The sequence below is a fragment of the Danio aesculapii genome, chromosome 11, assembly GCF_903798145.1.
Source record: "Danio aesculapii chromosome 11, fDanAes4.1, whole genome shotgun sequence".
NCBI classification, from domain to species: domain Eukaryota; kingdom Metazoa; phylum Chordata; class Actinopteri; order Cypriniformes; family Danionidae; genus Danio; species Danio aesculapii.
In genome coordinates, this window is record NC_079445.1 from 14,880,371 (window position 1) to 14,905,066 (window position 24,696).

The 24,696-nt window shown below is 36.2% G+C and overlaps 1 protein-coding gene across 1 annotated transcript in view; it reads right to left on the bottom strand.

Annotated features, from left to right (window-relative positions):
* Positions 1-24,696, bottom strand: part of wdr18 (WD repeat domain 18) — a 148,523-nt gene that overhangs the window by 108,339 nt on the left and 15,488 nt on the right. The window contains exon 4 of the mRNA XM_056468590.1: positions 12,586-12,727. Coding sequence (XP_056324565.1) covers positions 12,586-12,727 — 142 coding nt within the window. The remainder of the gene's footprint in view (positions 1-12,585; positions 12,728-24,696) is intronic.

A 24,696-nucleotide genomic window follows, 5' to 3' on the forward strand; every position in this document is an offset into this window, starting at 1 on the left:
GTATTTTCCTGATTATTTGAAATGACTGAAACTTTGTCGAACAAGCAGCTTCCTTGCTCAGAACTGGTGTACAGCTTTCTTCTTGATAAATATAGATGCAAGCATTTCTTGATGCAGCAGCAGACAGTTTCTTAGCATCTGAGGGCTTAAATGTCAAGCACATTCATCTGAAGTTCCCGCCTTGTCCTATACTACACAATTGAGATTACTCTGGATTCCCTGAATCTTTTCACAGTATTACAGTTGGACTGCACGTTATTGAAAATATCTGGCATTGTGATAATTTGTTTCTTTTGCGATATAAATTGCAATATGAATGAAATTTCACCAGATAGCTTGAAGAGCTCTAATTAGAGAGAAATCCCTAATTTAGACTGATTGGGTAAGGGAAACATGTAATATCATAGAGCAAAGTAAAAGGGTCAAACAAACAGTGCTTGATTTTTCAGAGATTCAAACAGTATTCAGGTACAGAAATTGAATAATGAAATCTAAAATAACAATGTACAGTCCTCATTGTATTGATAATTCAGTAAAATTATTATTCTTTAAAGGTATAAATTTTCTTTGTTGTGTCCGAATATTTTACACTCTCTTGACATGCCTTTATAATACATGCAGATTCTAAACTTTCAGCCTGTTATGGTTATACTTTGCATTGACTCCACAAATCTCATGACTGTGACTATTGCAGACACATTGCAATATCAATGCTGAAACAACATATTAGTGCAGCCCGATTACACAGTCTATAGTAGGTAAAATATCCAAATTGTTCACAAATTAGAACTTTTTCATTTGTTTGACACTTGAATTTTGGAACAAAATGTTGAGTCCTGATGCAGTTTTGCTTGCAAAGAATAAGCTGCTTATTTTAAACCCAAACATGAAATCCAGAACCAAGTTTCTTGGAATTTTGATAAAATTAAAATTTGATAAAATAGGATCCAAATCCCAGTCATTTAGACGCCACCCGCAACGTGAAGTAGGAGTGCAGTTTTCCCCACCCACCGAATTGATTGACAGGCGCCATGTATCTATAATAACATGTAAACACATGTCCACAGAACATTTTTGCAAATAAATTGGGATTAAAATATCTGTTCCAACTCAATCGCTGACCGGTGTTTATCTGCTGGAGAACCAGACATGCATGTCAGAACGGTGGGCAGGCTACAAAAACAGCTTCACTGTAGTCAACCAAAATGGGCAGATTCTCATCAAATAATAAGAGATCAAGTAAATGGAAATGACCATACTGTGGCCTCAAACACCATTGTTTCCTCATATAAATTCTATAAGTTTAAAACCTGGTGAAAATCAGGCCAATCAGAACACAAAACAGACTGTTGCGTGACTCACCTCTTCACCACTTAAGTTAAAAAGATTTAGCAAGGCATGTAGTCTGTTTGTTAAAAATATTTTGCACGCATTTATTTCAGAGTACATCATGCTGTGTGCATGTGTGGGAAAGAGAGAGAGAGAGAACACAGAGCTGCATCGGTAATATTCACGACCATTCCAAATAAGGTCAATATGGAGCTTCTGATTCTAGGGGTATTTTTAGCATTCTTTTTTTTTACTTACCTAAGGCACATACCTTTTATGTAAATATCAGAGAATTTTTAAGTTTGTTAAAGTATGTTGTTGAAAACACTGGTCAATTAAATAACTTAAAGATACATTTTTTTCTTCAAAAAAGTTCTTCAAATGTGTTTGGCGTTCTAAAGAATATTTCCTGCAAAACCCTCAAAAATGTTCCTTGAATCATGATTTCAAAACCAAAATGAGACAGATATCACTTATGCTTAACAAGGCTGCATTTATCTAATTCAATAAAATGTAACGTGCTGTATGTAAGTTTCTGACTCTTCTAAAGCATAAAAATATCATAATATATTTGGAGAATTTTAAGAAACATGCAAATTGAACATTCTTGTTTATCTGAAAAACAATGCTAAAGTCAGATTCTTTGCTTTGAAAATGTGCGTTGCGTGCCATCTTTGTTTTGTTCTCTTAAAACCTGCCCGATGTCAGTTTAGCCAATTATATTTCAGCATCCTGGGTTGCCTTGTTATTAATTAGTAAATAATCTAAATAGTATGAACTTAAACATTAGGTGAGCAGGTTACATTGTCCTAACAACAAGCTGCGTGACGAGATTTGCAGTGATAAGTAGTTTGGCTGTTTGAACAAGACGAAACACGGAAGAAATTTAAATACAGCCATTCAGAAACACAGAATAGTGCACTTACTGCACCCCAACGAAATGGTAACTTTCATTTTAAACCTCTTTAACATTAATAGTCACAGTTCTAAAGTTCAATTTGAAATGGTTTGTTTTATTTTTAAGATCTGAGGTGAACTACCTGCTGCTGCTTTCAGTAGTATGGCGATAAGTGCCATGTAAAACGATATTCAAACTTACATTATTAGCATTTAACACTGAATAAAGCACATCAGGTGTACCTGAGCTGATCATTGTCCGTTTATCCTGTTGTTCAGCTGCAAGAAATAGAAGCGGTTTCAAAAAATATGTATTTCAGGTGTTGGTTAGAACAAAAACACCAATTATTTTGGAAAATATTCCTTCTGTTGTGTGCCGTTGCTTTTATTTAGAACATGGTTTAAATTAGCCTTTAGGCTTGATAGTCAGGCAAACTCCTTTTGATGTTGTCAATCTGGCAAACTGGCAAACAATACCTTGTTCAACCCCTGGGTGTTAAATTTACATAATGCACCTAACAAAAACAGGACAAGAAGGAAACAGTATTCCTTTTATGCCATTAATCCAGTCAGAGTCCGATGATCCTACAGGAATCATTAAATTAACAATGCTTAAAATATTGCAAAAATATGAATAATCTCTTTACTGTTATAGAAGACATTTCGCAAAATGTTTGAAACTGCGAACACACATCAGTTGAATTCTATATTATTGCACCAAGATGTCTGGCAACTGCTGAGTCTACAATTAGACTAATTAAGGTTATTACTTGGCAGAAGAAATGTTTATTGTGATTTATTATTTATAACCGTTGGGGTTATTTGCGCTCAGTTGAGGGAGAATGCAGGTTGACGTCAAAATATTGTGGATGAACCCCATTGCTTAAGTGTCAGGAAGCATGAGTCAGCCTTAAAGCTTAACCCAGTCAAGATAATATCTGCACAGGAAGCCCATGACTAAAGCATCCTTTAAAACAGCTAGGAGCAGAACATGCCACAACCTTGGCCCAATTAAACTGTTCGAGGCACGTTCCCACAGACACATTTTTAAAATTGCTGACTCCTTGGGTGGGGGAGTTGATTGATTCTGATATAGATCCATCCCAAGACCCTGAATGCAGCCACAGCATTCAAATGGCTTTTGACAGCGTGAGACGACGCTGATTATACTGGAGCCACAGGCATGTTTTGTCAGGACATTCATCCGTACAACACTCTCAGTGCGTTTACGGAAAACTTCCACATCCTGAAGTCGAGATGACATGGCCGTCACAGTCCAGAGAAAGAGACCCCAAGGTAAACTCCCCTTTATTATTACGGCAGTCAACCACAACTCATTCTTCCATTTCTCCTCACTAGAGCTCTGCAATGACAGCAACCGGTCCAGCAAAAGCCCATAGGGGATTGTGGGTAATGAGAGAGTGCACTCAGTGTGACATTGAACGCTTGTGTGGCGTGGCGCCGCGGGCTCACCTCCAGCTTAAACAAAGACTAAGCAGCCAGTCGTTCATGACAGATCCTCAGAGCATGTAGCCTGTAGATCAGTCATGCCTGTGGCTTCTTTATAATGGGCTTGATTATTGCCATAATCCTGTCAAAGCAATGTCAATGACAACAGGCATGAAGTCTCAACTCATGCGTTTTTCGTATATTGTGACAAGTAGATCAGCACCCGAGAGCTGAAGTGTGGTGCAGGCTTAAAAGATCAAATAACTCCTCCACTACTTCATGGTGCGTCGATATAAAGGACTGGAAATTATTCAGCGATTCGGAGATTCAATGATCACACAGGAAACACTCAAAGAGAGTCCGCAAGCCGTTTTTCTGGATGACCTTGAAGGGAGGCAGCGGCTGCTGCTGCTTCCTTTGATATTGTGATGCTTGGGGTTTGGAGTTCCTGATCTTAAAAAGTGCAGTTTCTGTTCTGAATTTAATCACGAGGCGCTCTGGGAGAGCTCTATAATTCATGTGTGATTAGTTTACTAAAAAGGAACGAGCGATTAATGGGCTGAGTTACAGTTAGATTATGCTAAATTTATTTTATCAATATTAAAATATCAAAATTTTTAATAAAATCTAAATTACTAGAAATTTTACAAAATTATTTGGCTAACACTTTAGTTGAAGTCATAGTTCACACTATTAACTACTGGCTTATTATTATTAAAATATTAACTGTTTATTTGAGTTTGATCTTATTCTGCATCTCTAAACCTGCCCAAACTACTACCTTACTAACAATTAATAAGCAGCTAATTAATAGTTTGTTAAGCTAATGGTCTTTATTTGAATATTTGAATTTCCGGTCACACCAGCTTTCACCACATGGGACAGCTAGGTTGCTGCTAGAAGTGGTGTTAGTGAGGCCAGCAGGGGGCACTCAACCTGCGGTCTGTGTGGGTCCTAACGCCCCAGTATAGTGAAGAGGTCTCTATACTGCTCGGTGAGCGCCATCTTTCGGATAAAACGTTAAACCGAGGTCCTGACTCTGTGGTCGTTAAAAATCCCAGGATGTCCTTCGAAAAGAGTAGGGGTTTAACCCTGGCATCTGGCCTTTTTTTTGTTTTTTTTTTTATTTGCCCACTGGCCTTTGTCCATCATGGCCTTCTAACCATCCCTATATCATAATTCATCCACCAATCAGCTGGTGTGTAGTGTGCAGTCTAGCGCAATATGGCTGCCGTCATGTCATCCAGGTGGATGCTGCACACTGGCGGTGGATGAGGAGATTCCCCTCAATGTGTAAAGCTCTTTGAGCATCCAGAAAAGTGCTATAAAAATGTAAGGAATTATTATGATAAATCCACACTATCAACCATTTATTAAGCATTAGAACATAGTTCATCATATAACCATAAACTCTTTATTATATAATAGACATTAGTGAGCAGTTCATAAATATAGCTATAAATGCTTTATTTTGACTTATAGACACGCATATTATGCACTGTAAAAAATACTGGTTTCCTTACGTTATAAAGCTGAATAAAATTAACCTTATGAATAATTTGAACTCATAATGTAATAAACTGACGTGCATAACTTATAAAATTAGGTTAGAACATTTTTTATTACTAAAAATAAGATGTATAATGTTCATTTGAATAGTTTAATAATCATTTACTTATTCATTCTGAATTATCTTACAGACCACCAACAACTCTTAAATAACGAAAAATGAAAAGCAATGAAAAATTTATTAACAAAATATGAAAGTATAATCATTAATCACATTATATACAGTTGAAGTCAGAATTATTAGCCCCCTGTTTATTTTTTTCCCAATTTCTGTTTAATGTAGAGAAGATTTTTTTAACACATTTCTAAACATAATAGTCTTAATAACTCATTTCTAATAACTGATTTATTTTTATCTTTGCCATGATAAGAGTAAATAATATTTTACTAGATATTTTTCAAGACACTTTTATACAGCTTAAAGTGACATTTAAAGGCTTAAGTAGGTTAATTAGGTTAACTAGGCAGATTAGGGTAAAGGGGGGCGAATAATTCTGACTTCAACTGTATGTACTTATAAGTCAACAATACAGCTTTTGTAGCTGCATTTATAAACTGCTTAGTAATCTCTATTAATGTAGAGTTATTGCTATAAACTATTTGCAAATTCTTTATAAATAATACAGAATTTTCTAATTTTCGGCTAATATCAAGCTATTTATTAGTACTAGTAAAGTACTAGTCTTAATCTTTCTTGATCTTAATCCTACCCAATACCCATAACCAACTACTATCTTACTTTCTACTGATAAACAGCAAATTGGTTGTTTATTGAGCTAAAAGTCTTAGTTAATGGTGTATTAATAACAAGAATTGCACCTAAAAACAACCTGTGGACCATTATTGACAATAGGACAATCTTACACTGTAAAAAAAATGATGTCAAAAAGTCATGACAGCAAATGTTTATATGTTGCTTTAACTTATTTTAATAACTTAATCAGGTTTTAAAATTTTTTTTGGTAATGAAAAGTTTAACTTAACACTTTAGTCAGTTTGACTGACGCAAGTTGAAATGACCAAAAAAAAAAGAGCCCCTACATGGGTTTTTGAATATGACCTTCTATGCAGTGTGTAACACAGCACTAAGTCAATGAAAACATCCAGCTGATGTTTAAATCTGAAAGTGCACATTGTTTAAAACTATTGATTCTTTAACAAAATAGTTGAATAAATAGTCAGAGTCAAATAAATGAATTGTGTTGGGTTCGGATCTTTTGGTTGAACACGTGGATGTCGATACAGTACATCGCCAAATATGTAGTACCGGATCCGGTAAAACGTGAATGTGCCTTTCCGGGACTGATCATGACACAACGATGCAATCACTGACAGATGGAAACTCTGCTGTGGGGAATAAAGGGTAAAAGTATTTGATACAATAACCTATGCTGCAAGGTGAGATTCGTCAGCAATTTGCTATTAAAGGAAAAAGCAGAGACTTTAGTGTATGGGACTTTGTCTGACTTTGACAGGGACTGTTACAGTTCATAAGGACCAGTTTCTTCTTCCTCCTCATTTTGTGTAGTTTGCAAAATATGGGTTTAATTGTGTGTTGTAACTTGTAATCGCTCTTTCCATCTTGCAATCACTTATCGGTTATAGATTTCTCTCTCAGGTTAAATCTTTATGGACTATTCACATATTGCGTCCAAAATCACGTTGAAAACGGGACGCGTGCTTTTTTCTTTACCGATTTAAATAAGTTTCTGAACTCGCGATCCTCTGCCGATTGTCTTTGCTATAGCCACCATCAGCTGCTCCTATACACCTGCAGCAGTCAATTTTCTAAATAGTTAAACTTTTGCCACTGTGTGGAATAATACTGAATGTGTGTCATTGTTATTACTTGGGTTTAGGTTTAAGCTCTGCTTACTCTGCTATTCCATAACCGCATTGGACGTTTCTCTCTGTCTCGTGCTGAACCCAGTCAATCAATCACAACAGACTGGGTCATCAGACCAATCAGCGCAGTTTAGATTCACGCAAAAGAGGGGTTTGAGAGTAAAAGAATCATAAAAGAAGAGTAAAAGAGATAATTAGGTAAAAATAAATGCATATTATTAGACAATGAAAGTGTTTTTTGACCTTGCATGCATATCAGCCTGTTGTTGGAGACCCCAAAGCCTCTTATAGTTTATAGATATGTCTAACACTATTTTGACAACAGATTATTTTATAAATCATATGGAACAGCATGCTCTTTCCAATACTGTCCATCACACTGAGCTCCAATCCTCCCTGAGGGACATCATTCTTTCTGCCAATGATCTTCATAGTCTTCTCAGTCAAATCAACAGTGTCGCCTGAAGCCATCGAGGAAAAACAGCCCCGAGTGGTAAATTGAGCACAGGAACTGATACCTGCTGTTTCTGCAGTTTACACATTGGCCAGAAATATGCTGACCCTGTCACATTCATAAACAGGAAAAATCAAATTTTAGCAAAGTTTCGAACTTGAGAAAGGAGACGTGGGTATTATTGTGCGCTTAAAACAAAATTACTGCACTTAAGTGATTTAGCTGGAGCACAGTATGCTTGTAAATGGCTAAAAAGGTCTATAAAAACTGTACACCCTCAAAGCGCAAATGGGATGCAAAATTTTTCTGAAAGACAATCCAAGGACTCATCGCAGCAAATATTAATTTAAGAGCATCTTCCCGCTTTCAAAAGGAAGGGAAATGAAGCACATCATCTCAAGCCAAGCATGCCATTCATGACCCGATTTCTTGATGCCATTATGAGAGTTTAGCAAGTTAAATAAGCCACAAACTGGATTACAAGTGAAACAGCTTTAGGTGCATATGACAGGGAAATATGAAATCATAAATATTTATGCTTTGTGATTTTTCAAAACTGAATAGAACCGATTAAGACATCAGCATATTAAATTAGTCTTCTACACATGATACAACAGATCCCCAAGAAAGAAATTATGGGAGACAACATTAGAAAAACTCAATCATTTGTGCAAGTGGAACATTGGACACTTTAAAGTGGTGTGGAACGTAATATAATGTAATATAATATAATATAAAATATTACAATATAATAACAAAAAAATTGACAAAAAAAACCCTCTCTTTAAAAAAAAGATATGGAAATATATGTATTACTTTTTTTAATTGTCAAATTATAACTATGGTTTTATATATATATTTTTTTTAATAATACATTATCCATTAAATTTATTTTATTAAATAGCGGTGTACATGTTCAAATGTTCTATGTGTATTTGTATCCATTTTAAGCTTGATACAGAATAAAACAAAAACAGAAATTTATGTTAATGTAAAAAAATAATGTTTTGTTACATTAGATTTTAAAGTCTTATAATCTTAAACAGTGTTGGTAAAAGTAACTTTTGAAAGTGATGCATTGTAATATTGAGTTACTGCACAAAAAGTAACTCATTGCAATACGTAGTTACTTTTTATGGAAAGTAACATGTTATATTACTTTTAAGTTACTTTTCCTTACCTGGTTGAGGCTTGATCTCTTTCAGAACTTGCAGGTGTTTTTTCAACTTTACTTTATGTGCTCTGCATTTAACAGCCACTTATAGAACCTACACCTTCATTTTCCTTTTAAAAAAATTTAGAAAAATTATATTTTGAAAACTTTTGAGCACAGAGCGAAGCTGTATATACAGATTAATGAAAGCATGTAAAGTAATGTGTTTGCTACTTTTGTATGTTTTGTGTCATTAGTTATGTAAATTCCATGTCCAATGGGAGAAAATTTGCAATAAAGACTAAAAGTAGGCTACAAACAAGAAATAATTTATATTAAGGCAAAAACTGATTTTTAACCTTAAAAAATTGTAATGACAAAATGAACAGCAAGACGATAAAACATCCCTAAATCAAAATAAAGCTTTGAGCTTTTTACATTGAATAAATTGGATAACGTGGCCTGAAGAGACAGCGCATCGGCGGCTATTAGCCTGTCATTGAGTAGAACAAAGATTTGCATTGTCCATCAACAAGATGGCTACAGAGACAGCATAATAAGCCCTTAGAGGACAAAAAAAATGTGTAATTTCTAACTACAGTTGATCAAATCATTATTAAACTGGTCAGTGACTTTTCAAGTTGATCTCTTGCGTATGTTGCAGTGCTGTTTTTATACCATTATTTGTATTTATACCAGTATTAATTTGTATTTATACCAGTATTTGTAGTGTATTGAGTGTGAGATGGGACTCATATCAGGAATTTTGTGGCCATCTGTTTGTTTCTAACGCGCCTCCTGTTTTCGGTACTGCAGACTAGTTCAGTAAAAAGAAAAAAAAAGAAATGCCTGCATGTGTTTAGCTTTTTTCCTTATCGCAAACACAAAAGTAATCTGGTAGCGCTTTGGCTTTTTGGGGATAATTATTGTGATATCCCGATTGCAACAGAGAAATACTGCTAAATCTCTGTAGACTGATGGCATTTCTGATGGCACTTATAATCTTAAAAAAACAGCAATATCACCTGTTTTTGTCATCAATTTAGACATTATGCTAGAGAATCATTCAAATACTAGCTTTAAAGTGATGTTGGTGAATAAGTAATGGTTCTGACATCAGCTGCAGATGTGAATGAATGGTGGAAGAAAGCAGTTCCTCATATAAAAGAGTTGTTGGAATCTCTGTGTTTGATTTTCTTTTTTATATACATGATTATGTCGTCAAACTGTTGTAAAAATGCAATATCACACGAGTATCAGTGCGATATGGGTGTATATTGTCACTGGTCAGTACCGATTTACAGCCACATCGCACTGCTACTCGTGTCATATTGCTCATACACAGTCGAAGTCAGAATTATTAGCCCCATTTTGAATTTTTTTTTTTTTTTTTTTACATTTCCCAAATGATGTTTAACAGAGCAAGGAAATTTTCACAGCATGTCTGATAATATTTTTTCTTCTGGAGAAAGTCTTATTTGTTTTATTTCAGCTAGAATAAAAGCATTTTTTAATTTAATTTTTTTAAAAAACCATTTTAAGGACAAAATTAAATACCATTTTAAGGTCAAAATTATTAGCCCCTTAAAGCTATTTTTTTCGATAGTCTACAGAACAAACCATCGTTATACAATAACTTGCCTAATTAGCCTAATCTGCCTAGTTAACCTAATTAACCTAGTTAAGCCTTTAAATGTCACTTTAAGCTGTATAGAATTGTCTTGAAAAATATCTAGTCAAATATTATTTACTGTCATCATGGCAAAGATAAAATAAATTAGTTATTAGAGATGAGTTATTAAAACTTTAACGTTTAGAAATGTGTTTAAAAAAAATCTTCTCACCAGTTAACAGAAATTGGGGAAAAAAATAAACAGGGGGGCTATATGTCAATATGAGGTGCTATGTGTACATTAATGCAATATAACAAAGGGAACATTGTAAGGGGGTCTGAATACTTTCTGTGCCCACTGTAATAATTAAATTCCCTTTAATCTAGTGATGTCTTAGTTATTAAAAGTTTGCTTGTTTAGCATGTCTTGAAAGTCAAGCTACTAAATTACAACCTTATAACAGCCCTCGCAATAAACTCAAGTTGTGTCAAAGTGTTCAGGAACTGTGTTGCAGTAGCTTATTTAATTAACTAAACCGAACAAGCTGCAAAAATCTATTTGTTATTATATTATTATCCAAGCTTTAACTGAATTGAAAACCAACACAATCCATGCTAATTATGCACCTCCTCCTTGTTATGGTGGTTAATAAGCTTAATATACAGGCATAAAATGCATGTTTTGGGATGGGAAGGAATTAGATGGAGAGATCACAGCCCTTTATTTAAGTATGAGCTAATATTTATATCACAGCTCATGTGCAGGTTGTGTGGAGAATCTAGAGTTGCCTTTTTATATTTCAGACTATTATATTGCATACATAAATAAAAAGAAACTATGAGAACAAACATAGACTACATGCACACAAGATGCAATTTGCACACACTGATATCCAGCCATTCACATCCCTGCCAGCAGCAGCAGCCACAGTGAACAATCTTGCAGGACTGCTTTAAAACTTTTCACTGTGGATGCTCTGTTTTTTCTGAATGCTCTGGCTGTATAACCATTTTTTAGGAAATTACTGTTGGAAATAACCATGTTGTCTAGTAAAGCCTTTTTTTTAGGTAAAATATTCAAAGTAATATATATTCAAGTTTTCATTTGTTTTCCATACTCGTGCTCCCAGTAGTGCACCCTGCTCCCCAATTATGTAAAAAATACCTTTTCTTAAGTCTTTAAATTGTTCTTTAGGCTAACGTCTCAATCCAGACATTTTACATTTCATATGGTCAGATGTTTGTTTGAATACATTTTACAACGGCAGGCTGCAATGATCAAGCGATGATATATTATAAACAAATATACATGGGGGTGGGCAGATGGACGATTAAATATTTACTTTGAATTTCAAAGTAAATCATGTAACTTATATTCTTTTAACTATTTTAAAATGCTGCAGCACACATTCAGAAATGACTTTAAGCTCCTAATCAGTAAAACAAAATAACACAGTCATTCATTCGTTTTTCAATGGCTTAGTCTCTTATTTGTCAGGGATCACCACAGAGGAATGAACCGCCAACTATTCCGGCATATGTTTTACGCAGCAGATGCCCTTCCAGCTGCAACCCAGTATTGGGAATCACGCATACACACTCGCATTCACAAACTACAGTAAATTTAGTTAATCCACTTCACCTAAAGTGTATGTCTTTGGACTGTGGGGGAAAACCAGCACACCTGGAGGAAACCCACACAAACACAAGAGAACATGCAAATTCCACACAGAATTGCCAAATGGTCCAGCCAGGACTCAAACCAGTGAGTTCTTGCTGTGAGGCAATAGTGCTAACCACTGAGCCACCGTGTCGCCTAGAATAAGAGAGTATCATCTTCATATTATAAATAAAATCTTTAACAATCTTGGTAAATTGTGGAAGCTGGTAAAATTATTTATTTGGTCTATGTTGCTTCCAGCAACTACCTGAATTATTATGATGATGAAAATAATGGGGAACATAATACAGCAAAATTTGTAATTTATTTCATTATTTATTTTATTAATGTGAGCGCAATCATATCTTCAGTTCTTCCTGTAGATAGTAAAGATGATGCAACCATCCATACAGCTTGAAAAACATTTTAACTTTCTTTCCATTTCTCCAACTCAGGTTCTTAAGGCTCTGTAAAAAGTCTGTTGGCCTTAGGCCTGTCAAAATATTGAATAAATAGACTTATCGCACAACACATGGACTTTTTTTTTTACTTTTATAAAACTAAAAATTACTGTAGATTTTAGATTTCATGATTAGGAGGGCCTGACCAAAACTCACCTTAACAGTTTGATCCAAGGAAGCAGTGGCTACACGGGCTTGTGGTCCCATCAGGCCACAGTGGATGTCAGTGATTGGGAGAGAGTGCCGGGACAGAATGTGTCGTGGTTCTGGTGTTCGGGATGAATCCAGCTGAACAACACTGTAACACAATAAACCATCTTCCATTAACCAACCGTTATGAATTCTTTATTATAAATGACACTCTCAGGACAATAACAATTAATTATGTGTCACAAATCCTATCACATACTATTTGTGCGATGATGAGTTAATTAAAATTTGATGAATGTGAAATATTAAAATATGATATACTGGGCGTAAGTGTGCTAATAAGATTGATATTGAAATTCTCTCCAAACAAACATCAGTGACCTCAGAGGCTTGTGCTGTGACCTTGAAAAAATAAAAAAACGGTTTCTAGAAAGACCATTGTTGATTTTACACTCCACATCCTTTGCCTTTCAGTACATGATAATTGTGTGGTTTGTTTGACATCAAGGAGAATGTAAAAATTAGACCTGAGGATGAAATTTGTATGGTTAATTCACGACCTTCAAAACCCCAAGCATACACAACAAATGTGTCACTGTTGATTTTCTTTTTGCAATATATCTAAATATATTGACTTTTTCGTTTTTATGCAATTCCTTTTACAGCATCGATGTTGTAATGTAATTAAAATATTAAAATATAATCAATTAAATAGACCTTAGCATTCATTTAGTTGTTGAAGTGTAAACGGATCAGCAGGCAAGCGCAGAAATGCCATAGGAAACCATGGAGTAAAATAAATGTAAATATTATAAAGATATGGTGTGGAAAAAAAGTAATTTAATGCAGTGCTTCTTGTACATTCTGAGACCCACTTTATAGCGTATATCATTTAGGCAGTGAAGATCTTTAAACGCGCCGATTTTGTAACGGCATAAAGTTCACCGGAATCGTTTGACCCAGATTACTGAAAAATTAAAAGTCCTTCTACATGCTTCTGCATATACCCTATTCTGCTCACTGATACTGCATTTATTTGATCAACAATACAGTATAAACTGTTAAATTGTGAAATATATTATTACAATTTTAAATAACTTATCTTATTGGATGTATAGTTGGATATTGGATATATATTGTATGTATGGTGGTAGAGTGGGGAGACGCCCCTCATGATTGTGAAGCCCTTTGAGTGTATGGTCATACACAATCAATGCATAAATATACATTACTTAATTATTTACTAAATTGAATAAATTTATTGCTGTAATTCAAAGCTGATTTTTCTTCATTATTACTCCAGTCTTTAGAGTTACACAATCCTTCAGAAATCATTATACTATAACAATAATTATAAACTGTTGAAGATTTGCTGTTCTTACAAATATCAGCGATGGAGCAACATGGTCTTGTTTCATAGTATCGTGGAAACTGCGATTTGTTTTTCTTTTAGCTTTCTTATATAATGATATAATAATGAAAGTTGGAAATAACAATTTATTTAGTTCTTTTACATTGCAAATGGGCTGCATGATTCTGGCAAAAATGTGAATCATGATTTTTTTTTTTTTGCTTAAATCAAGATCACGATTTTCTCACAATTCTGTAAATGTAAAATAAAGGTTAATATTATTAGCCAATTATAATTGTTAAGTCTCAAACATATGGTAAAACAACAATAATAATATTAGGCCAATGTGTAGGTATACTGTAGCTTAAAATGCTAAATTTTGTATAGTCATTATGGTGGACTTGAACAGACTTTCAATATGTCCTGTTTGTTAATTCACAGTAAAATGATGACATCAGAATACAACTATTCATAATTATAAAGTTGATTTATTATGTTTAAGACATGTGCTTGTCATCTGCCATTGGCAACATTATTAGACCATTTGTTTTCACTGGTAAAATTAGAATTTTGTCATTATCAGACTCTTTCTTGCATTATATTCAACATTATATATAGGCTAGGGTTGTTATACAGTAAACATTTATTTTCATGCACAACACTGTGTTCACTATGAAAGAAAAAAACATAACAAATGATTGTCGTAATCATAACTCTAAAATGCGATATGATTATTTAAATGTGCGCACAGGTTTCACTTTCACTTTCGAGTGCGGCGTATGGCTGCTGTTACTGTGAGAAAAAAAAACACAAACATGCAAATCAAACCTCCCACACGGCCCTTAAACGATCGCTCTGTGCAATAAACTGAACGTTATTTATAACTTTATTACCTGTTATCCTCAGCCTATGCAGTTTCTGTTCACTAAAGTAGGCATCATTCGAGTGCACCCGCGCGTTCTCGGCAATAAGCAAACAGCTTGCGGTCAGCTCCCGTGTGATTTCGCGGCCGCAAATACATCATAACATGAAGACAGAAATGACACTTGTGGGTGAATTATAACTTATAAATACAGTATGCGACACTTTTAACACCATTTTAAGGTGTCAATGTTGCTGTGAAGACTTGTGCGACTGCCTTGCTTCTCTCCTGACCTTGGAAATAAAATTGGCTGAATCGTAGAAAAGCTGAATTAAGATCATGTGTAGGGTCGAATCGAGATCGTGATCTTTTTTCGACTAATCGTGCAGCCCTAATTGCAAATTTACTTTCACTCTTAAAAGTAAAATAAATAAAAGTAATTAGATTTTTAAGTAATTAGATTTTGGCGCTTTTGAATGGTTTTGTATCAGTTTCCCCAATTGACAACAACACTAATAAATAACACTAATAAATGTTTCTTCTTGAGCAGAACCTGACATTAGAATATGTGAAAGATTATGTTTTTCTAAGTATTTTCTAATAATTCTAATCGTTTTCTATTTCCACCTGGGTATACTCATTTCGAGGCCTCTAGAGATTGTGCAGTGCCGTTATTGTGATCTCAATGTGAAGAGATGATGTCAACCACAGAGGACTTCTAGCGGTCTCCATAATCCTGGACCAGGCTGTGTCCTGAGCAGATGCTGTGGCGGTCATGGAGGAGTGGAGAGAATGAGACTGAATCCTGAAAGACCGACAGACAGACGAGTCTCTGCATTGATCTCATCTCCTGCAAGCCATTTCTCCTGCAGTCATACCAACACTGACTCACATAATTAACACATCTCTTGACTCTGGTCTATTCCCTACTTCATTTAAGCAGGCTAGGGTAACCACACTGCTAAAGAAACCCAACCTGGATCAAACGCTACTTGAAAACTACCGACCGGTATCCCTGCTTCCATTCATGGCCAAGATTTTGGAGAAAGTAGTGTTCAATCAAGTCCTAGACTTTCTTACTCAAAACAACCTCAAGGACAACAAGCAATCTGGCTTTAAGAAAGCCCACTCAACTGAGACTGCCCTGCTCTCGGTCGTGGAGGATCTCAGACTGGCTAAAGCAGACTCTAAATCATCTGTCCTCATCTTGCTGGATTTATCAGCTGCTTTTGACACTGTAAACCACCAGATCCTACTATCTACGCTTGAGTCACTGGGCGTCGCAGGCACTGTTATTCAATGGTTCAGTTCCTACCTCTCGGACAGGTCATTCAGGGTGTCGTGGAGGGGAGAGGTGTCCAACCTACAGCATCTAAACACTGGGGTACCTCAGGGCTCTGTTCTTGGGCCACTTCTCTTCTCTATCTACACGGCATCTTTAGGAACAGTCATCCAGAAACATGGTTTTTCCTACCACTGCTATGCTGATGACACCCAGCTATTCCTCTCTTTTCACCCTGATGATCCCTCGGTTCCAGCTCGCATTTCAGCCTGCCTGTCAGACATTTCACACTGGATGAAAGATCATCATCTCCAGCTTAACCTCACGAAAACGGAAATGCTTGAAGTTTCTGCCAACCCGACTCTTCATTATAACTTTTCAATCCAGATGGATGGAGCAACCATTACTGCATCCAAAATGGTAAAAAGCCTTGGAGTAACGATTGATGACCAACTAAACTTCTCTGACCACATTTCTAGAACTGCTCGATCTTGCAGATTCGCACTCTATAACATCAGAAAGGTCCGACCCTTCCTATCTGAACATACAGCTCAACTCATTGTTCAAGCTCTTGTCCTCTCCAAACTGGACTATTGCAACTCTCTGCTAGCTGGGCTACCAGCTAGTTCTATCAAACCTCTTCAGCTGCTTCAGAACGCAGCAGCACGAGTGGTCTTTGATGAACCCAAAAGAGCACATGTCACTCCGCTACTCACCCGTTTGCACTGGCTGCCAGTTGCTGCCCGCATCAAATTCAAAGCTCTGATGTTTGCTTACAAAGTGACCTCTAGCTTTGCTCCTTCGTATCTGCTCTCACTTCTGCAGATTTATGTGCCCTCCAGAAACTTGCGTTCTGTGAATGAACGTCGCCTCGTTGTTCCATCTCAAAGAGGGAAGAAATCACTTTCCCGAACTCTCACATCTGCCCAGTTGGTGGAATGAACTCCCTAACTACATCAGAACAGCAGAGTCACTTGCTGTCTTCAAGAAACGACTAAAAACGCAACTGTTTAGTCTCCACTTTCCTTCCTAATCTGCAACTGCCTCTCTGGCTATACCACTAACTGTGCCCTCTCTCTCTCAAAAAAAAAAAAATTTTTTTACTAATGCTTTGCTTCTTAGACTTTACACACCTGAAACTTGTCTATAGCACTTGCTCACTGCTGCTCTTATAGTTGTGTAAATTGCTTCCTTGTCCTCATTTGTAAGTCGCTTTGGATAAAAGCGTCTGCTAAATGACTAAATGTAAATGTAAATGATCTTGTGGGCCAGCATGAACCACCGCTGGTGACCTACTCACACCTGCAGCTTTCTCCCGGGACATCCAACATTCTCCAGCCCATGGCGCCTAGACTGCAGCTCTGCACAAGACATTTGGCCAGAGGAGAAATGGTTGTGCAGTACTGAGCCTGGTTTCTCTAGTTTTTTCATCTGTTGGTGAAGTTTTGTTCCTCGCCGCTGTCGCCACTGGCTTTCTTGGTTTGAGACTTGTGGACCCTATATTATGGATTTTCTCTTCAGTGTTTGGGATTTCAGCAGGGAAAATTAAACCACACTGAACTAAACTGAACTTCAACTCTGAAAACTGGATTGACAATGTTTTATTTTACCGTTTTAGTCTATGTTAAGCTGCTTTGACACAATCTACATTGTAAATGCGCGATATAAGAGGAATTGAATGAATGTGACACTGACGACTAGTCATGTTTAAACTTCAGCATTAAACTACAACAATTTAATTGCACTTTTAACTAAATTCAATTAAAATAATAGTTTTTCTTAAATATTGAAATAACATTGCACAATTTCACAGATTTCAATGTATTTTAATAAGCTTTTTGTGAGCAGAATAAGCTTAATATAAAACATAAATCTGTAAAAAAACAGATAAAAAAGTACTCATTCCAATATTTTGACTGGTAGTGTACATAGCATGAAGTGTATTTAAATGACATCCTTTCTCTTATTTCATACCCAGTATTTCCTCTGCTTCTGGCAACCCACTTCTTGCTGATATTTTTTTATAAAATGTATTGTTATTGTACAAAATATTGCATACTACTCCTTTAGTAGTTAGTAGTTTCTGCACAACAAAAATGCATAGAAAGACAATATTGATGACATTAAGTTTTATAGTATGTAATTAAAATTCTAATTAATTTTAATTTTCTTTTTCCTTCTCAATATCAAAATTATTGTCTAATACAAGCTAAATATCATAAATTATTACACAACGCATGATTCTGTGTAAATAATTTAGACAACTCTTGCAGATCTATTTCTTGTTGTTTATTTTTAATTTTTAATTTCCCAAACCAGTATATTTTGCTAAAATAAGTGCTGTTTTCATGCAGCATCTGCCATTGTTTAAAATATCTTCTTTTGTGTTTAACAGAAGAAAAAAACAAACTCAAATGGGTTTTGAAATAAGTGAAGGGTGAGTTTGAGTGAACTAGCTTTAAGTCATATTAAAAATTCTATATTAGGTATTACACTGCATACATACACTCACCGGCCACTTTATTAGGTACACTTGTCCAACTGCGTGTTAATAATAATTTCTAATCCACCAATCATATGGCAGCAACTCATTGCATTTAGCCATGTAGACATGGTCAAGACGATCTGCTGCAGTTCAAACCAAGCATACAGAAGAGCATCTCTGAATGAACAACATGTCGAACCTTGAGGCGGATGGGCTACAGCAGCAGAAGACCACACCGGGTGTCACTTCTGTCAGCTAAGAAGAGGAAACTGAGGCTACAATTTGCACAGGCCCAACAAAATTGCACAACAGAAGATTGGAAAAACGTTGCCTGTTCTGATGAGTCTCGATTTCTGCTGTGAGATTCGGACGGTAGGGTGAGAATTTGGCATCAACAACATGAAAGCATAGATCCATCCTGCCTTAGACCAGCGGTTCAGGCTGGAGGTTGTAGTGTAATGGTGTGGGAGCTATTTTCTTGGCACACTTTGGGCCCATTAGTACAAATTGAGCATCGTGTCAACGCCACAGCCTACCTGATAATTGTTGCTGACCATGTCCACCCCTTTATGATCGCAAGCGCCATGTCATAAAGTGCAAATCATCTCAGACTGGTTTCTTGAACATGACAAGGAGTTCACTGTACTTAAATGGCCTCCACAGTCACCAGACCTCAAGCCAATAGAGCACCTTTTGGATGTGGTGGGACGGGAGATTCACACCAATCATGGATGTGCAGCCGACAAATCTGCAGCAACTGCGTGATGCTATGATGACAATATTGACCAAAGTTTCTGAGGAATATTTCCAGGAACTATGAAGGATTAAGGCAGTTCAAAGGGTGGTCCAACCCTGTACCAGTAAGGTGTACATAATAAAGTGGCCAGTGAGTGTATTTACTATGTAATGAATAAAACCTGTAAACAATTTAATACAATATATAAATAATTTTCTCAGAGTTTGCCATCTTTTAGCTGATTACTTTAAAAACATTTAAATAAACCGATCATTTGACATACATGTACAGTGTTAAGAAAAAGACCAATTAGTGAAAGCAGAAAGGAGAAAGAGAAGCAGATGGAACTGCAAGGACAGAAGAAGTGAGATGAGAACTGAACCCCATTCTGTCAGCACCACTGCATGACGCAGCACCACTGGGTAAACTCTGAGGCCGACCTGTCTTAAACAACATCTGTCACACACATCTGCATTTTTATGTCTGAGAGAGTGTGGATAATTTGTGATCGAATTTTACTTTTGCGTTAATTGACTTTCATATTACTGGGTGGGCGTCCATATCTCTCCTTCTGTCCTCAGTTTTTTACTTCTACTGTTTTCATGAGTTATCATAGTAGTGGCTCTCAAATGGGCAGCAAAAGTCTATACTAAAGTTCAGTGGGGGGCAGTGGACCAGTATTATTTATTTTAATAATTATAATTACTTAGAAATTTACCATCAAAGTGGATTAAAAATAGTTTTAACAAAGAATGGTTTTTGATCCACAAAATGAATTTCTGTTAGTTAAATACATCAACACTTCTAGCTTATTTCGATTAAAACTTAAACAGAAGCAGCTTTGTTGTAGTATTATGTTTCACAAAGTGGGGCCGTTTAGTTAAAAAGGCTGAGTCTAAGAGCTCACACTTCAATTCTGGTGTCAATTTATACCTCTACTGCATGATGTTGCTATATGAGATGCATATGAGATGCACATGCTCTTTATGTTCATTTCCCTGCCACTGTCTTTTTAAGACAAACTTTCTATTTTTGTTTGTTGTTGTTGTTGGGATGACCTTAGAGATGACCTTAGTTTAGCCAATAATGTGCTTTGGTTAAGTCACATGACGTGCAGTGTTTTTCTATGTCGCGATTTCTGACAGACTGGCGTTTATTGCGAGTAATTGCAAACGAAAACGTAAATGAAAACAAAGGATCTCGAGGCATCACCTCCATTAAGTTATAATGATATATTCATCACCCAATTTGTTTTTTGTAAATTGATCAAATGTATGTGTTGCCAAATGACAACACTGTGCAATAGTGGAATGTGCAATACTGCAATTTGTTAGCTAGCTAGCAAGGTCAGCTGTGATCTTTTAAGTCGTAACAATAACAACATTGATGCTAGTAATATAATGTTGATTTTTCGTATGTTAATGCCATTTGTGTCATGGATAAAATCACGTTTTATTGGCAATGTTACTTGATTAGATAGGAATACAGGAAACAGTATATCAGTGAGCACCACCATGTTCTATGGCAGAGGAAAGAAGTAAAGGACAAAACTGGCTATTCCCACAGAAGAAAGTGAGGATGAGAATGATGCAGATTGAACACTTAAAAAAGAGAGCAGTTGGGAGACAGTGGAGATAGCTCAAAGGCAGGTAAGACAGATGTAGTATAGTAAAGTGTTAGCTACATTTTTCTGATGCATCTTGATATGTTAGTCTTGTTATTTAATTGTTATACTTTTTATTGGACTTACTGCATGTTTTATACATGATAATACAATGTTATATTTGTTTTCAATAATATTAATCTAAAACAGTATGTAATAAATAAAATCTGTTGGAATAAATGTTGTTGCAAAGTGTGCAAAACACAATACCCCATAATGACAAAGTGAAAAAAATATCATTTAAAATTGTGGCAAATTTATTAAAAATAAAAAAACCTGAAAAAAAAAAATCACATGTACATACGTTTTCACAGCCTTTGCTGTGAAGCTCTAAATTGAGCTCTGATACATTCTGTTTCCACTGATCATTCTTGAGATGTTTCAGGAGCTTAATTGGAGTTCACCTGTGGTAAATTCAGTTGATTGGACATGATTTGAAAAGGCATACACCTGTCTATATAAGGTCCCAGGGTTGACACAGTGCATGTCAAAGCACAAACCAAGCATAAAGACAAAGGAATTGTCTGCAGACCTGAGACAGGATTGTCTCGAGGCACAAGGCTGGGGAAGGTTACAGAAAAAAAATTCTGCTGTTCTGAAAGTTCCAATGAGCACAGTGGCCTCCATCATCTGTACGTGGAAGATGTTTGGAACCACCAGGACTTAGGGTTGGGTACCGAAACTCGGTGAACCGGTATGCACCGGACCGAATCAGCATATGAAATTCGGTGCCTAATTCCAGTGCCACTGGTGCTGCGACAAGAATGTAAAGCAGGTCGCACACCAGAAGCGCCGCTCGGCGGCGCGCAGCATTGCGCCACGCAGCGCCATGCATTTTAGAGTTCTAAACATAGGTTTCTATCAGGGTGTGAGAACTGACCCAGCTACGACTCAGGACACGGCTCATATTTCTGCCGCGCCACCTGAATAGTTTCATTTTAAATAACATGCGAATGTGCGCATCTGGTGTGTGATACTTTCAACTGTCATGTGCGTGCTGTGTTGCGGCTTTGAGCAGCACATCCGGTGAAGCATCAACGCCCTTAAGAAGCATCAAGGGGTGCAAAGGCACACATAAGTACACGTTGTGTCACACCATCTCTAAATATTTAATTCTAGACAGCTTTGAGGGATACGGATGTCAGGTGTTTGTTCTTGTTGCTTATAGAAGGCAAAGCGTGCAGTACAGCACATGCGGTGAGCGGTACCCTTCATCAACACGCATGATCGCATTCATCTAATTTGCTTAAACTAAGCATTCTAAAGTATGGATATATTTTACAAGCAAGGATTCTGACACACCAACATACAGCAGATGCTTTACAAAAGTTGCGTGTAAGAGGGGAAACATGTCAAACTATGAAATTTGAGGGCTCATGGAATCAACTTAAAGGTGAGGATCTTAAAGGACCAGACACAAACTGCTGGGGAAACATTTATGGGCTGGTGATGCAATGTAATGGATCTATGTGCTATAACATATAACTGGGAATCATGAATGTAACATTCAAAAAGCAACTCATGCAAACACCTGAATCATATTATTGTCTTATTCAGATTAAAGCAAATTATTAGATCACTGATTACCATGTAAAAGTAGTCACAAGCCCCAAACCCAGAAAAAAGGTGTTGCCTGATTTTGATGATAGCCTTTCCACAGGTTAGTATAGCTAATGTAATGTTAATAGCATAATGCAAATCTTGCATTCATGCTAACAAACAAATGATTAAAAGAAATATATTGCAATGCAAATAAATAAAATATGAATTGATGTTTACTTTAAACTTATTATAAATATATATTTATATTGTTCAATTATAATGATTAAATTTTTTTTTTTTTTTTTGTCAAATAATTTAGTGGCTAAAACGTATTGGTTCAGGCACCGTTTTGGCACCGATACAGTTTAAAAAGTATTGAATACAGATTAGCACTGGTATCGAAATAACCCCAAACGATACCCAACCCTACCAGGACTCTTCCTAGAGCTGGCTGGCCACATAAGCTGAGTGATTGGGGGAGGGCCTTAGTCAGAGATGTGATCAATAACCCAATGGTCAGTCTGTCTGAGCTCCAGCGTTCTTCTGTGGAGAGAGGACATCCTTACAGAAGGAAAACCATCTGTGCTGCAATCCACCAATCAGGCCTGTATGGTAGAGTGGCCAGACGGAAGCCACTCCCCACCTGGAATTTGCCAAAAGGCATCTGAAGGACTCTCAGACCATAAGAAACAAAATTCTCTGCTCTGATGAAACTAAAATTGAACTCTTTGGAGTGAATGCCAGGCATTATGTTTGGAGAAAACCAGGCACTGCTCATCACCAGGCTAATCAGCATCATGCTGTGGGGATGTTTTTCAGCAGCAGGAACTGGAAGACTAGTCAGGATTGAGGGAAAGATGAATGCAGCAACGTACAGAGACATCCTGAATGAAAACCTGCTTCAGAGTGCTCTTGACCGCAGACTGGGGTGGTGGTTCATATTCCAGCAGGACAATGACCCAAAGCACACCACCAAAATATCAATGGCGTGGCTTCACAACAACTCAGTGAATGTCCTTGAGTAGCCCAGGCAGAGCCCAGACCTAAATCCTATTGAACATCTCTGGAGAGATCTGAAAATGGCTGTACACAGTCGCTTCCCATCCAAACTGATTGAGCTTAAGAGGTAGTGCAAAGAGGAATGGGTAAAAATTCCCAAATACAGGTGTGCCAAGCTTTTGGCATCATATTCAAAAAGACTTGCGGCTGTACGTGCCGCCAAAGGTGCATCAACAAAGTATTGAGCAAAGGCCGTGAATAGTTATGTACATGTGATTTTTCAGGTTTTTTATTTTTAATAAATTTGCAACAATTTCAAAAAAAATCTTTTATCACATTGTCAATTATGGGGTATTGTGTGTAAAATTGAGGAATTTAATTAATTTAATCCATTTTGGAATAAAGCTGTAACATTAAAAAAGTGGAAAAAGTAAAGCGCTATGAATACTTTCCGGATGCACTGTATATAAGGTGTCATTTATAGGTTCTGTGTTAAAGCTTATAATACTGCAACCCCAATTAAATTAACACAAACAAAATTTCAAACAACATAATTATTAATTATGCCAATCTAAGAAAAGAAAAACTGTCAAATTTTTTATTGGTCTATCATAATGCATGTAGTAAAGGGTTAAAAAAATGCTATCAAAATAAGACACTTTAAAGATTTACAGGGTTTATACCCATTTTACTGCTAAAATTTCAGGACTCTTCCAAGACTTAAGTAAATTTTCATCACCTACTGCAGGGGTGGGCAAACTCAGTCCTGGGCCGGTGTCCTGCACAGTTTAGCTGCAACTCTAATCAAACACACCTGCTTATGGATTTCTAACCATCTTAAAGACACTGATTAGCTTGTTCAGGTGTGTTTGATTAGTGTTGGAGCTAAACTGTGCAGGACACCGGCCCTCCAGGACCGAGTTTGCCCACCCCTGACCTACTGTCTACGTATGTATATATATATATATATATATATATATATATATATATATATATATATATATATATATATATATATATATATATATATATATATAGTAGTAAATAATAAGAAAACAATGTTCAAATCTATTATGGCATATTATAAAACATGTAACAATCTATTTAGTTTAAATTTGTTTTCATATCCATGTCAAATTTTATTTTAATAATGCTTACACAGCACTAATAATGTGAGAGCATGTGTTTGGCAAGAAG